This window comes from Carcharodon carcharias, chromosome 17, assembly GCF_017639515.1.
Source record: "Carcharodon carcharias isolate sCarCar2 chromosome 17, sCarCar2.pri, whole genome shotgun sequence".
NCBI classification, from domain to species: Eukaryota; Metazoa; Chordata; class Chondrichthyes; order Lamniformes; family Lamnidae; genus Carcharodon; species Carcharodon carcharias.
Genome location: NC_054483.1, coordinates 64531644 through 64546929, shown reverse-complemented (window position 1 = coordinate 64546929; position 15286 = coordinate 64531644). Strand labels below are relative to the sequence as shown.

Below are 15286 nucleotides of genomic sequence, written 5' to 3'. Positions count from 1 at the left end.
CAAATCACTATGGCTGACGTCCTTAATTTCCCACAACGATGACCAGTTATTAGCTGAAAGAGTATAACAGAAGAATGACATTAAAAATAAAACATTTATAAATATAACCAATGCAATAGCATTTTCTATGTTTCAAATGATTCGAACAATGTTTACTGTGTGAGGCCTGTACGCTTGTCAGAAGTGTGAGCCGCAATTTTATGCAGAGTTCATAAGCAATCATAATTAGCAGGTCCAATCTTGAGGCTGCAGCTCCCATGCCTAGAACTTCTAGAGATTTTTATGACAGGCGGACTGATCATTCATACAACAACAATTAAGTCCTTCCACCCCCAGTGGAACACTTATCAAGGACAACCTGCCTTATAAGGGCTAATGTCCTGCACATGCAGTCAGTAAGTGCAATAAGAGGACGAACACAGATATAACGAGTGTGGAAAGACTCTGAGGATGTCTTTGTATCTTGTAATGTATTCTAAAAGTTAAAGCCGTGACCTTTTATTCATGGTTTACTGCTGTTAAGTTTTGACTATAAATACAAGCAGGTCCTGATGGGTTATATCATCATTCAAATGTTACTGGGCGGCTCTACTTAAATGGGTAAGAGCCAGGGAAAGGCCTCTTATCAATCGGGGGTCATAATCCTTAATGAATATGATGAATAGATTTACTCACTGTTTGTCAAGTTAATTTATGATTATTTCAACTTTTACTTCCTCATTGGGCAATAGCATGAAGACAATATCCTAAGAACTAGCATATGAAATATTATCCATTAAAAAAACTCTTGGGAATCATGCTCATGATATTTTAACCTGCAGTGTTGGTAGATTATCAGTTGAAACTGTCCGGATTCCAATCGAAGGCGCAGCTCTTCTGATCTTAATTCAGAACGGACCTGAAGAACTTTGTCACTTCCGAGGCAATACTTGCTGGTTTCACTTCTAGAATTGAGTACAGGTATAACGCTGTGCATAGCAAGCCAAAGATGGGATTTCGTTTCTTTAATGCACCCAGAAGCTATGCGGTGAACGGGTCCTTTTTCACGTACTTTTCTGAATTCAGGTACTCCGGCCAAATGCTCACCGTCAGCATCGAGACAGCCGTCCTTGTGTTGGTTTTCCTGATCTCCTTGCTGACCAATGCATGCATGATTGCGCTCATTATAAAGGGCAAGAAACTCGTCAATTTTCAGTGCTTTGTGCTGAATCTCTTCTCGGCAGACATTGTGTTCGTGGGGGTCATTCCAGTCATTATCACCATTCGCTGGACTGAATCATGGACTCTTGGAGCCTTTACGTGTCACGCTCTTGTCTATGTTATGGGCACGAGTGGCGGTGTGACCATTATCACTTTAGCTGCCATTAGCATCGAGCGGTCTATCTCCATTCACCAAATGCGCCTAAGAGCTCCACTGCATTGGAAGTCGGTGATAGCAGTTGTGTTGACCATTTGGCTGTTCTCCGCTCTTACATCTCTGCCCCTCTGCATGTATTTTCAGGTGATCACCATTCATGTTAAAGACCAGGTAAGACCAATCTAACGAATCTGTCAAACACGAAGCAAAATTTAACCAGTGGATTTAAACCATTTTTTTCCTGCCTCGTTTTCAGAAAACTTCCACATAAACACAGAAACATTTACTGTTGTTGAAGATAAACAAGCGGACCAATCCTGACCTGTTTATTCTCTTTTCACTTCGAAACTCTTTAATTTCCTGAAGTAAACTACAGATTTTGATTAAGCCTCTGTGCAGTGCTTTGGGCTGATTTTCTATATTAAAAACTCTGTATATATTGGTGAATTCAACAATCCCAAACATTTTGTTGCTTTTAGGTTGTTAGTGACAGGAACTGATGACCTCTGAAGCAGAAATGCTCGACTAACTTTGTTCTTATCTGTGTCTTATTTAATTTAAATGCATTAGAAGCCTTTCAGAAAAGGATTGATAAACTAATACCTCGAATGGGTGGTTGTCTAATGAGGAAAGGTTGGACAGGCTCGGCTTGTATCCTCTGGAGTTTAGAAGGGGAAGAGGCAACTTGATTGAAAGATATGAGGTCCTGAGGGGTCTTGACGGGATGGATGTGGAGAGGGTATTTCCTCTTGTGGGAGAATCTAGAACTAGGGGTCACTTTAAAAATAAGGGGTTGCTCATTTAGGACAGAGATGAGGTGAAATGTTTTCTCTCAGAGGGTAGAGTCTTTGAAACTCTCTTCCTCAAAGGGCAGTGGAAGCAGAGTCTTTGAATATTTTCAAAGCAGAGATAGATAGATTCTTGATAAACAAGAGGTTGAAAGGTTACTGGGGGTAGGCAGGAGGTTACAGTCAGATCATCCATGATCTTTTTGAACAGCGCAGTAGGCTCAAAGGGCCGAGTGACCTACTCCTCCTCCTAGCTCGTATGTTCATATGTCTGTAGCAGGGATCCAAACCAGTGGCTGTTGCCAGGACAACTGGATTACTGTGTCGGACTAAGTCAAATTCAAGTTTTTATTGCATTGGGTCGCAGAATTGTTAGTGGTGTTTTGGGGGTTGAATAAGAATTTGTCCATTTTTCTGTGAGAATGGAAAATCATTGATTTTAGTGGAGGGCTACAATAATCGAAATGCTGCAAATCTGTAATAAACACTGAAAACTCTAGAAATACTTTAAAGTCTATCCAGATTTAAAAAGGGAAAAATCAAATTTGCATGAAAAATCCAAAATATGAGCCTGTTTTCTCTCCCTGTGCTAAGTGAGTTGATGTTTACTTCCAACATTCTGTTTTAATTTATAGGCATCAACTTCTGGAAGAAGAAGGTGGATATGACTGAGGCACATTGCAAACACCCCCAGTCCCTTTTGTAGAAATAACCATTTCCACTGTTCCCCATAGGGAGGAGAGTGGGGAAAATGGAAGGGCCATAGTCTTTATCACCTCAGTGACATGGTCTATTTCGTAACAACTCAATTTGTGAATTGTTTGACATACTTGAATTCAATGACTCATTAATTCAGAAGCATTCATTTCCCTACAAGTATTTTTGACATGCATAATCCAAAAGGTCTTATTAATCATCCATGGTTTTATTCCCATTAAAAAGTCACAAAATCTCACATTTTATTAAACATTAAATGCAGACTATTTTGAAATGTTTTCTTGTGGTGAAAGTGCTAAAATATGTAAATACATGCATGGATAGAAATTAAAGCCCAGTACTAAATTGCATCTTGTTGACAATGTGCAAAGTCTTGTCTCTTGCCTCTGCAGCTTTCTGAAAGTTAATTCTGCTCTGGGTAGTACATATGATGGTACAACCCTTCACATGAAGCAACTTTATCAATGGGGACAGGACAAATGGATCTCGCCAAAAGCTTCATGAGTTGGCGGGCAGCGTGCCCAATTGGCAAATGAAGTCCAGGTACAGAGGGGGCAGGTTGTGACTCAGGAGGAGGTCACTGCCGCTCACTTAAAGGGGATCCCAGCACAGAACTGTGTCAGGTGAACCAGGAAACAGGTTTTGCAATGCAGAATGTTGTGTTGGTAAATTTGAATTTATTTAAACCATTGCAGAAGGTAAGTAATTATTTATAAATATGTATGACTGTTCTTATAGCTGGGAAGCATTCAGCACCTTTGCCAGAGAAAAAATAACATTATTAGAATGTAGCTGAGCTATTCCCCTGATGAATAGCAAGTATTTATGGAGATATTGAATATCAGGTTGTTAACTCTCTGTCTCTCTCCACAGATGCCTGAGAGTATGGAGCCATGAGCTGGGGAGGACAAAAAAGATCAAGGATGCCCCCAAGGTTCGATGATGACTTCCTGTGAGTCCTCCTGCAGGCTGTGAGTGATCAGTGGGATGTCCTCATTCCTGCTGATGGGAAGAGGAGACCACCCAACTTGACCAAAACAGGCTGGATGGAAGTTGCAGCTGGGGGGAAGGTGTGCTGCCTTGAGGCTAGGTTCCATGCTGGCTTCAGTGCTGGAAATGCACAATGTCCGTGTGAGTGTGCCACCATTCTAGAGATGGAAATACATGGCAGGATGTGTGCTGACTCCATTGTGGGATTGTCTTGGTGTGTTACCCAAAAGTGTAAGGCTGCATGGCAAGGGACACTATGAAGGGATGGTGATGGTGGTGGGGAATTACCACACCAGTTAGTTTGCAGAGGACATTGAGAAAAGTGTGCTGCCGAGAGAGTTGATATTGGCCGGAGATGTGAGGGAATGTTTGGAGCACAGAATCATCATCATCACAATGTCCCTTTTTAATTGCAGGAAAAGAGGGTGCACAAATGCCAAGGAGGGAAACAGAACCGGAGGCAGTATGCCAAACTTAGCCATATTTACTCCCATTGAGGATGAGGAGCTGCAAGTGGCTGCCTACAACTGAAATTGGGCCATTGATCAGGGCGAGATAGGGGGAAGGCCCTAGGGTGGTGAGATTGCAAGGGAACATTTTAATAATACCAACAAATGTGTTAAGAGGATTAGGGAGGGGAGGGTGCATGAGGCTTGAAAAGTTGACAGGAATGAAGCATTGATGGTTGGTGACTTTGAAAACTTTCATGCATTGAAGAAGAAGGTGTGAATGCACTTTCAAAGATGCAATGTTCAAACACCGAGTCACATCTCACAATGGTTCCAGAGGTTTTAATGAGGAAGGATGAGTATAGTGCACTCACCTTGATGATTGAAGATGCCGCTAACACTGCTTACTTTTGTTTTCTACACAGGTGCAACATCACAGCAGCTGCTGCTAGCCATCAGAGTCCCGCATTAACTTCTGAGGTAAAGGAGGGAGCCTCAGGGTGCAGTATCACACCCTTGTTCTGCACCCAGCACCAGTGCAGATACAGGCACTTCGGAGGGGGGTGGGGGTATGCATCGTCAGCAGTAAGGGATAACAAACTGGTGAAAGCGCATCACATTCACATGTGCCGCTGCTGGAGACTGAGATGGAGAAGGCCTCTGGCAGTCGGCAGAGTGGTGGATGCAACCAAGAAGCTTCATCCAAGTCTGATGATGAGCCTCTGGAGTCGTTGGTTAGGTGGCAGATGCTGGTTGTCCAGCGTGAGGTTCATGAAGATGTGACAGAGATACCAGAGGGGTTGTGTGCACTGGCATGGACGTTGGAGGAGTCCTTGCAGACCATAAGCACTGCAATCACCAACTCAACAGAACACTTGACTTCCTCCATGGGCAGCTTGGCATCTGTCATGGAGGGCCAAACCCAGCAGCTCACTGAAGCAATAGTGGGAATGCATTCTGGCCTACACTCCATCGCCTTTGTCCCTCAGCTCAGGGGCCAAGAGCCATGATGAGAAGGGGATAAGGAGCCTGGAGACACATCCAGCTCCAGGCCCTTTCTGGAAAGTGGGATGGTGGGACCAAACAGACCTCATGCCGGAGGGTGAGCAGCAGCTGATGCCATTGTGGGGGCACCTCTCAGGGTGCTTCTGATGGGGACAGTCTTTCCTCCACACTTCCGCCATTAGCACAGATACCATCGAGTGCCACATTGACAGATGGGCATGCTCCACTGTGCAGGAGATTCCCACCATGCTAGGCCCTCACATCCTCATGACCAGAGAATGGCCACCAAAATCATCTCAGACAAGGGGATGTAATGGTCAGAAACCTGTCTCAAACACAGCAGGTGGCCAGGGGGGAGTGCCATGCCACAATATCTGGAAAAGATTAAAAAAAACCCACATTAGTCACAATGGGTGCATGAGTGTCTGCATCATTTGTGAAATGTGCACATTTTTCTGCCTTTCTGTGTATACAAATGATTAGTGTTATTCACATTTTACCTGGCTGCATTCATTTATAAAATATGTGTTTGTATCTATGGAGAAGGAATCAATTGGTTGTCTTATTTGATTATATGGTTCTGTGTGTCCTGGCATTTGATGTTATTTGGCTGGTTGACGTTGCCCATATGAGGGATTGCTCTTCATGTAATAGTGAAGCACAGAGAAGTAACCACTGGCCATGATTCGGATAAAGCTGTGGGACTCATCTATTGGAATCATCTCATGATGAGAGCCACATGTGTCTCAAAGCCATCAAGACCTTCCCTGGGAGAGGCTTGAACATCTGCCTGCAGTGGCTTAGCCTCCTCTTCCTCTGATTCCTCATCAGAGAAATGGGCCATCTCCCTTGACTCATCCTCTGAAAGGGGTTCCCTTCTCTGAATGGCCAGGTCGTGTAGCACACAGCAGACTAAGACCATGACAGAGACCCTGGCTGGTGCATATTGGAGAGATCCATCTGATCTGTCAAGGTATCTGAACCTCAGGAGTCATCAGCCACTTCTTGAGGGGATAACCTTTAATATCAAGCAGCTATCCATCCAATACATCGAGGCCTGTGAGCATCCCTGGCACCTGGAAGTGCCTGAGGATATATGAGCAGTGGCTGCTCCCTGGGTACCTTGCACAAAGCTGCATGATTTGTTGTTGGTGGTCACACAGTATCTATACATTGATGCAGCGGTACCCATTGTGGTTTTTATATGCCCCTGGCTGTACTCCTGGTGCCTCGATTGCTGCCTGGGTGCAATCAATGACTCTTTGCACCCTTGGGAATTTAGTCATGGCCACAAAGCCTCAGTCTTTTTCCAGTTGACAACTGTTGTCTGTAATGGAAGAAATGGTGAAACATGGCATCTGTGAAAAGCTTTGTGCAGTGATGAGCTGCAGGCTGGGTGATCCCACTCAGGTCTCCACAGGCAGCCTGAAATGATCCAGAGGTGGAAATATTCAGCACCACTGTGACTTTTAATGCCCAGGCATCAGGTGGTCACCCACACAATTGGAGGTTATCTCAGGGGCAAGCATGTCACATAGGGATGTGACAGTGGCTTGTGTTGACACTGTAAGCTGAAAATATGACATTTGCACCCTGTAAACATGACAGGCAGGTGACTCCCAGTGCCTGCTGTTGTCTCCCTTCCACAGCTCCTCACTTTCAGCAGCTTGGCCACCTTCCTCCAAATCACGTTGTTCCTAGCCCTGGACAGTAGGCCACCTCCAGCTCCTCCTCCTCCTCACTGGAAGGTGTATCTCCCAAAGATGTGCAATACCTATAGTGGACACCGTTCTTCAGCACAAGCGTTGCAGTGATGAAAAATGATAGGATCAACACATTTCTGGACACTCCACTGAGGGATAGCTCCAATTATAATTAGAGGTTTATGAAGATTTCCTAATGAAATAACTGTCAGTAGCTTCTCCTGCTACTGTCCTTTAGGGAAGGAAATCTGCCCTCCTTACCTGGTCTGGCCTGCATCTAATTCCAGACCCACAACAATGTGGTAGACTCTTGACCGCCCTCTGAAATGGCCCCAGCAAGCCACTCAGCTCAAGGGCAATTATGGGTGGACAACAAATGTTGTCCTTGCCATCGATGCCCACGTCCCATCAAAGAATAAATTTTTAAAAAGTCAGGCATGGACCCACCTCCAGCCTTGAAATCCATCCTTTCAGGAGAACATGGAAAAAACTGAGCTTCCCACTGGGTGTGCTTCATGAGCACCCACCTTATCGCTTTGGGAAGGTATTATTACTGTTAATTAGACTGCTAACTGTTTTAAATGGCCCTTAATAATCAATTTCAAAATGGTGGGTGGGCTGCTGATTTCAGAGCCTGCACACTCATCGTGTTATTGCAGGCCAGTGTGGTGCAACACACAGGATATTCTGCTTCCATGGACCACAGCAGCCCCACTTTCACTCTGTAAAATTCAGCCCGTTGTTTCTGAGTACCCGGCTAACCCTTTTCAGGCCTAAGACTTATGCTGTTGCCTATGATATGAAGGAGCCCATCCAGAGTTAATTGGAGATCAATTGATTGTCCCCCATTCATGTTGGCTATAGTGACACAGTAACATATTTATTTGTAAGATGATTTAACAGGACAGTTATACAACAACTGGTATTCATAGACACATTCAACCTGAGGTGTTTCACTGAATTGTAAAATAAAACTCTGAAGCTTGTGCATTGATTTGACATGTAAAAATTGCTTTGATTCAGAAACAGCAATATAGCTTTGTTCATGTTACAATTGAAACTGCTTTCAAATTTGGCAGCATAATTGCAGCCAGTGTAAAGTTATGTTTTTAAACTATAAAAGTGAACCACAATAAGATGCTAGGTGGGTAGTTTGGCTGTTTTTACATGTTTAATATTAAAGACCTGACAGGACTGTAACTTCTCCAGGAACATTAAAAGTGTCACTGGCATTTGGATATTGATGAGTTGAGCTTTAGGCCTGTGTTTAAATACACACCAACCTCTGCCAGAGCACAGACTGATGTGCAGCTGATAAGACATATCATTGCTGCTAGCTGGCACTTCTGTTACCCAGGTATTAATGACAAAACAGTATCCACAGCCTAAAGGGGTTAATTAGTAAGTGCTTTGATGAATATCAACCTAACTCAACCATGAATTCAATTGTCTCTCTTCAATTTACATGTGCTATTCACTTATATTTCCTTGTGCTTTAAATGGAATAGCTCATAATGTCTGAAGGCTAAAAATCAGCTCAAATAGTCTTTGTCGATTATGTTAGCTATATTAATTAAATCAAATCTCTCATTGGCTAAACGTGAAGAGACCTAAAAACTGAGTTCCATTCATTGGACAAGTAAGAAAAACTAAAAGCCAGCAAATTGTTTTATTTTTAACGGTTGCCACTCACAACTGGTAAGTATCACAAAACCTACCAACCAAATTGCTCAAACAATTTTCGTGGCGATCTTTAAGTGGTTACCATTGGTGAGGTTTCTCTTGTCATTGAAAAGGACTGATATTTACAGTGGTGACACAGGGAGTTATTTATTGCTGTTCAGTGCTAAATTCAGGCTGCACGCAGTTAGTGAACTGAGTTAAAGTACTGGTTATTGGAAAAACCTCCTTGATTCAGTGCTCCAGCAGGGTGTTTCAGTAAGAACTGCAACCCCACCCAAAGAAGTAGGAGAAACAATAACTTTTATAAATCATGTAAATAATTGAGAAAATTTTATGGTAAGGAAGAAATAATAAAGAATTAAATAAAGTTATTTAATTTTTCAGTAAATACTTCAAATCCACTGTAGGAGATCAGGCAGAAATATATTTTACAATTTAAATAACAAAATAATACTGGTGAGGGAAGAACAGAAATGTAGCTTGCGTTTAAATACATTTTATAAAGTATTAAATTAAAAGTGCTTTGGTGTCATATCAGTGAGTGTATATTTTGGTATTGGTAACATTTCATATTTTCTATTAGTCACATGATGAATTGCTTCAATAAATTGACTTCATTACAGTGAAACCAGACCACTGTCAAGTTTAGACTGTAATAAGTATCAGAAATTGGAGATCAGGTCTTAGGATTATCCATCAGTAACACCAGGGTTGATCTACTAGTATTGAATATATTCTTCTCACTTCCCTGCATTAAGTGTAGTCATTATTATCTTATGCAGGCTGAGGTGAGTTTGCCTGCTTATAGCTGCACGGCACCAACAGTAGTCTCAATGTTAATATTTTTCATCATTGTCTATCTTAAGGTTCATCGGTTAGTGGAATAAATCCACTTTGCAAGTAAAGCATTGTTTTTGATGTTTAAACAGGAGTATCAGATTTGCACGCTGGTGTGGCCAAATACTGTGCAAGAGATCATCTGGGATGTGTCCTATGGCCTGCTGATCTTCACCATTCCAGGATTGATCATTGTCATCAATTACACAAAGATATTAAAGGTATCTGCTATTCATTCAACTGACCTAATTCCTGTCACATTTAAATGTGTTTAGGCATCTAAGATTTCTATCAAAACACTTGTTTATTTTAATGACGAATGATTTTTGTGATGGATTTCTTAGTGAGCTTAGAAGTCAAAAAGCATAAATACACTATACTTTAGAATTTAGTTATGTACTAGGAACATAAAAGCTTTGAAAGTCATTCTTAGGTTGTCAGCAGGCCCAAAGAAATTATCATCTTTCTGTTGATTTTTCCAAGCTTCCAGCTCAGATAGTACAATTACTGTGCTCGCAAAGCATTGTTTGCCTTTGCTACTAATCTGTCCATTTGCACACTGGTTGAGGGCAGGATCAGGTTTGACATTGGTACTCTTCTTGTTGAGCGAGCAATCAGCAGAGGTAAAAGGAAGAGGAGAAAATTGGTAGAACCAACACAAAGTGAAGTCCTGGCCATGTATTTATATGGGGTATCAGCTCCATCATAACAGCTTAAGTCAGCACAACCAGAATGATTTTTAGTCAGTTTACTCCAGCCCAAAAAATTCTTACTGGAACATAAGTGTGGTCTGATAAAAATGAGGATTGCTGTATTATGGGTTCTTTAGATGTCTCAATTATGAGACTTTGAAATTTGTATATTTAAACGTGAACCCTTTCTGGTTAACCTTTAACCGGGGATCTGTAAATAGTTCCTGTCATGCATAGTACTATTACCTCCATGCAGTCTGGTTTCAGAGAGTTCTTTCTAGATTGTTCTCTCAGTCTATTACCATGTGATTCTATACATCATACCATGGGGGGTAAGGTGCTATTCTCCAGTTCCATGTTAACCCTTACTCTGCTGAGCAACTTTACATTACAGTGACATGCAGGCACATCATACAAAATCCCTCCTTCTTCTCCAAAGAAAACTTTCCTTTCCAACGGAGTAAATTTTTAATGCAATCTTTACTTGCTATCCCTGCTCCCCCATCTCAAGTCTCTGACTTTGTAAATTCTGATGGTCTTGAGTCTTGACAGTTCTTCCACATCTCAGTCTGTCACATTTGAAGGGATGGTAGTGGTATTTTGTGTTTCTGGTACTTGGTCATCCCCCATTTGATTTGCTTTTTGTGCTCCTTCAAGTTGCGTCTCACTTTATTAACAAGCTGTCTCCCTTTTTTGGACACTGTGGGTTTGTCCCATTCCTTCTGAGGGGAATGTGCATTCCGTTTGTTCCTAGAGTTGAGTCGAATTTTCTTTTTCCGTGATGTCTGCCATATTCATGCTTGACATGGATGTTTTGCAAATGGAAGCTTGATTTCCACTTGTTTCACAATTTCAGCCAAACATTTATTTGCTGTTTTATTTTCAAATTGTTTTGCAGCTTACAAATCTTTTAATTCAGCTCAATGGTTCTGAGGCATCCAGTGCTTTTTCTTCTTCTAGTTCCTTGCACTTTAGTGCCGTATTTACATTTTCTGATCTCATTTCTGTCTTTACTTTCTCTGTGTGCAACAGAACTTTGCCCTTATCCATCATTTTGGTTTCACTGTTGGCCAGGTCTAACTCCGGTGAAGTCTTAACTTGTTTCAGTTCTGTAATTGTGCTACTCATGGTTTCATTGTGCTCTCACAGTTTGGAAAGTTGTATGGCTTTTCCTTTCAATGCCTCCCCTTTTCCATTCAACTGCTTCTTCTGCTCTTCAGTCTCTTTCTTGTAGCTTTCAGCTTCCTCTTGGAATAGAGAACATTGCTGAGTCTTCTCTGCCAATTGGATCCTCAGTTTGATCACAGTGGTGTTAAATTCATTTTCCTTCTCTTTGTAATTTGCCAGAAGAATAAACTTTGATGTAAGGAATTTTTGTAGCATGTGTAGGTCTGTCAACAAATTTTCCTTTTCTTTGCAAAGCTCATTTGCTTCATCTTGAGCTTTCCAATAATTCAATAGAATCTCTTCAAGTTTCTTCTGCCGTGTTTCCATTCTGCTGTTTCAGGCAGTCTTCATTTCTTCATGTTGCTGAATAGTTATTCATTCTTTTTGCATTTGATCTTAAATGATAATCACTTGTTCTTTCAAAAGTTTATTTTCTTGTTGACCTCTTGCCAACTCAAGCTGAGCTTTAGTGCACCATTTCATTGTTATTGATAGTTCCAACGCAACTTTTTTCTCAAGTAATATTCAACATCCCCTGTAGCTCATGTCTTTCCATGGCCACATATGATTCAAGGAATCTTTCAGGGTTACAATTTCTTTGCATGCCTTTTCTGCCTGCTGTTTTGCCTGGCTGTACATTTGGTTGAGTTTTCTAAATTCCTGCTTTGATTTACTAACTATGGAATTGAAGATCGTTATTTCCTCCTGGTGCCTTTGTGTCATCTCTGAAATTTGTTTGTTCAGATCTTGAACAGCTTGATTCATTGAAGACTTCAGTTTATTGTGTGTTTTCAAAGGTATATACTCAGCTTGAATTTTGCATTTCAAATCTTCCAGATCAGCTCTATGTAAACATTTTCCTGTAGAACAGATTCATTCACCTTGTGCGCATTTTGTTTTGTTTGAGGTACCTCAGATAGCTTTCCTTCATTCATAGCCATCTGCTCACTCTGCACTGCCATCTATCTCCCTCGCCCTGGGGTCTTTTGGCTCCCTCTATGGTTTTCTGCTGCCCTCACTCTCGAGTCTTTTGTTGCTCCTATACTAGGGCTTTTTGTTGCCTTCTCTCTGAGGTCTTTTGTTTCCCTGTCTCTGGGGTCTTTTGTTGCACCCTCTCTGGGGTCTCTTGTTGCTCTCGGTGGAGTTGCCCTCTCTCTCTGGGGTCTCCTTTTGCCCTCAGTGGAGTTGCCCTCTCTCTGGGGTATCTTGCTGGCCTCAGTGGAGTTGCCCTCACTCTGGGGTCTGTTCCAATTTTCTGTCCATGGTTGTTTTCTTTTCTTGTAGTTACAGCTTTAAATTGCATTGCCTCTTTATGACTGTGAGTACAGTAACCTTTTTTTAACATTCAGGCTGTCGGCAGCGATCAGCTTTCTTTGTAGTGAATTTTCCGCACTTTTGTACTTTTGGCAGGCTCACCACTGATTGGCCGCCTCGTTTTATTTAAACTTTTAAAGCTTGAAAACTTTTCCTTTTTTTTAAAGCCACTGCAGTAATTTCTTTTCTTTTTTTCAAACTCTGCAAGTTCCATTTTTTTTAATGCTTTGGGAGTTTTGCTGGGCTGAAGGTCCGATCAGGGCACTTTTTTTAAAACTTGAAGGGACAGCATTTCTTTATGCGTTGATTGCCTTTGTAAAAAATCTTCAGAGCAGCAGCCATTTTTTTCTTAAATTCTGCAGTCTTTTTTTCTTCTTACTATGCTCTTCAGGCTTCTCTATTTAACTCTGCCAGCCTTTTAAACTTTTTTTTTAACTGCAGCTGTCTTCCAGCTGCCCTCTGGATGCTGGGCCCTTGAGACTGCCACCTATTCTAAAATGTAAGTACAGCTACATTTGTTTGTCATTTCACTCACCGTCTCATGAACTGTGTCACTCAGGCTCTTGCAATTTTCTGTAATGGATTCCACTCATTCTGATGGATTCCTCACATCCAAGTATGTAGTGAAGCTTCTTCAATGCTTTCTTCAAATTTTCTTCTTAGGTGTGCATCTCTCTAGTTAGGCTTCAGTTGCTTCTAGTTTTTCATACCTTGTGATGCTGTTTTGGGGTTATGCATTGAGCTGCCACCTTTCATATCACTCTGGATCACCATGTCGGATTGTGGTACTATCTCTTGTAGAAGCGATCGCCACTGTCAACCGCAGTGCACTATGCTGATAGTGCTGATATCCCACTGCTGTCACTGTGTTGTAATATGGGTTCTTTAGAGTCTCAGTGATTAAATCTTGAGACTTGTATATTTTAACATGATCTGTTTATTGTTAACCTTCAACTATTTACAGATCCCAGGCTTGTATCATGCTTATGCTGTTACTTCCATGCAGGTGGTTCCAGAGTTTTCTTTCTAGACTGTTCTCTCGATCTATTACCATGTGACTCTATACACAATACTGTGGGTGTTGCTATTCTCCAGCCCCACGTTAACCCTTGCTCTGCTGAGCATCTTTACATTACAGTGGCATGCAGGCACATCATACATTGATCATGCATTCTGTACTTTGGTTTCCTTTGATTCTAAGAATACACACAGTGCTTCAGAGGAAATTGAATGTAACTTGTCAAATGAGAATGAGGTGGCACTGTTCAATGTTGCCTTGTTTGCAAGACCTATGATATTAGTGTAACTGTAATAACACTATTGGTGTCAATAACTGCATTTAAATGAGAAGACATGGATAGTGTTTGTACCCGCACATTGGGTGTAAGATTTCCCTTTAACTCTTTGACAGTGTAATTATATGATCTCTTCCACACACAGATTACCAAAGCCGCCAGCAAAAGATTGCAGGCCAGCAGGACGTGTTCAGCTGACCAACAACAAATTCGAGTTTCCAAACAGGAATATTGGCTCTTCCGGACTCTCCTGATACTCATGATATCTTTCTTTATCATGTGGACACCCATTTATCTAATTATCTTCTTGATTCTAGCACAGAACTTTAAAAAGGTCTTGTTCCTCACCCCCACCTTGTTTTTCTGGGTCTGTACCTTTACACTCACCAACTCAGCTCTGAATCCTATTTTATATGGTGCCACTCAATTTCGGGGCGAATGGCGACATGTGCTTTGTTTCTTCCATTTTAAGAGCAGTGGCAAAACAGCTATGGAACTTACACGTACAAGTGTCAGAGTGCAAGAGTCACAGGCAGCACCTTCTGTTATTTGTGGCTAAATTTTCAACAAGGGAAATATAGAAAAGGAACTTCATGGAGTAAATTTATGACTGGATCAAGGGATTCTGATTACGTATTTAGGTGGGAGAACCAGGTGCAGTATAATAGTCACATGGACCCCAAAGGCACAAATTGTTGTGTGTATTGTGTTTGGTGCTTTAAGTTTTTCTTTACTCTTGTTAAATCTGTACGGCACTAAGTTCTTTGTGACACTTTTGCTGCAGGATTAATACAAATTAATTAATGGCAGATCTGACAACTCCCTACACAACTTATATGGGAAGCTAGGATTGCAAGATGAAAAAAGATGATGTGGTTTCCCTTCTACCATCCTGATATCACATTCTGTGACAATGTAAAAAAATGAAACAATTCTTTTACTAAACATTTGTCTTCCTTCTATAGTTGGCCAGACCCACAAAATTGATTCAACAATTAAAACTGTAAGAAGATTTATACACAAATGTTTGTCATAACTTTATTGGAAGAGCAATACATGACTGGAAATCCGCTTGTATTTAAAATGTGAGTTTTAGAAAAATATATTCACAAGGTGACGAAAGCTGGTCCTGGTGCAGTGCTGCAGACTGATGTTTGCAGTCACAGCCTTTGCCAAAGTTACAATAATCCACTGGATCTAAGGGCACGCACCTGTACATGAAGCAAAAGGTACAGTCAAATACCATAATCATAAAGTCAGCAACCACAAGCACAGACTCTGATGGACTT

General features: G+C 41.4%; 2 protein-coding genes across 2 annotated transcripts in view; one reads left to right on the top strand and one right to left on the bottom strand.

The window, feature by feature from the left end:
- The first annotated feature begins 648 nt into the window (after positions 1-648).
- On the top strand, positions 649-15021 carry LOC121290191 (free fatty acid receptor 4-like). The gene is made up of 3 exons (XM_041210452.1): positions 649-1528; positions 9622-9750; positions 14143-15021. Exons 1-3 carry the CDS (start codon positions 989-991, stop codon positions 14554-14556), a joined length of 1083 nt encoding a protein of 360 aa, XP_041066386.1. The 5' UTR covers positions 649-988; the 3' UTR covers positions 14557-15021.
- rbp4 (retinol binding protein 4, plasma) overlaps positions 15022-15286 on the bottom strand; it is a 26545-nt gene continuing 26280 nt past the window's right edge. The window contains exon 5 of the mRNA XM_041210456.1: positions 15022-15208. Within this exon, the coding sequence (XP_041066390.1) occupies positions 15195-15208 (14 nt within the window). The 3' untranslated portion in view covers positions 15022-15194. The remainder of the gene's footprint in view (positions 15209-15286) is intronic.

What these genes read in the sequence shown, in the direction of transcription:
- LOC121290191 (XM_041210452.1), top strand. Translation starts at nt 989, where the DNA reads ATGGGATTTCGTTTCTTTAATGCACCCAGAAGCTATGCGGTGAACGGG. An exon ending in CCATTCATGTTAAAGACCAG is followed by an intron (nt 1,529 to 9,621) that starts GTAAGACCAATC and finishes ATGTTTAAACAG; the next exon opens with GAGTATCAGATTTGCACGCT. An exon ending in ATTACACAAAGATATTAAAG is followed by an intron (nt 9,751 to 14,142) that starts GTATCTGCTATT and finishes TTCCACACACAG; the next exon opens with ATTACCAAAGCCGCCAGCAA.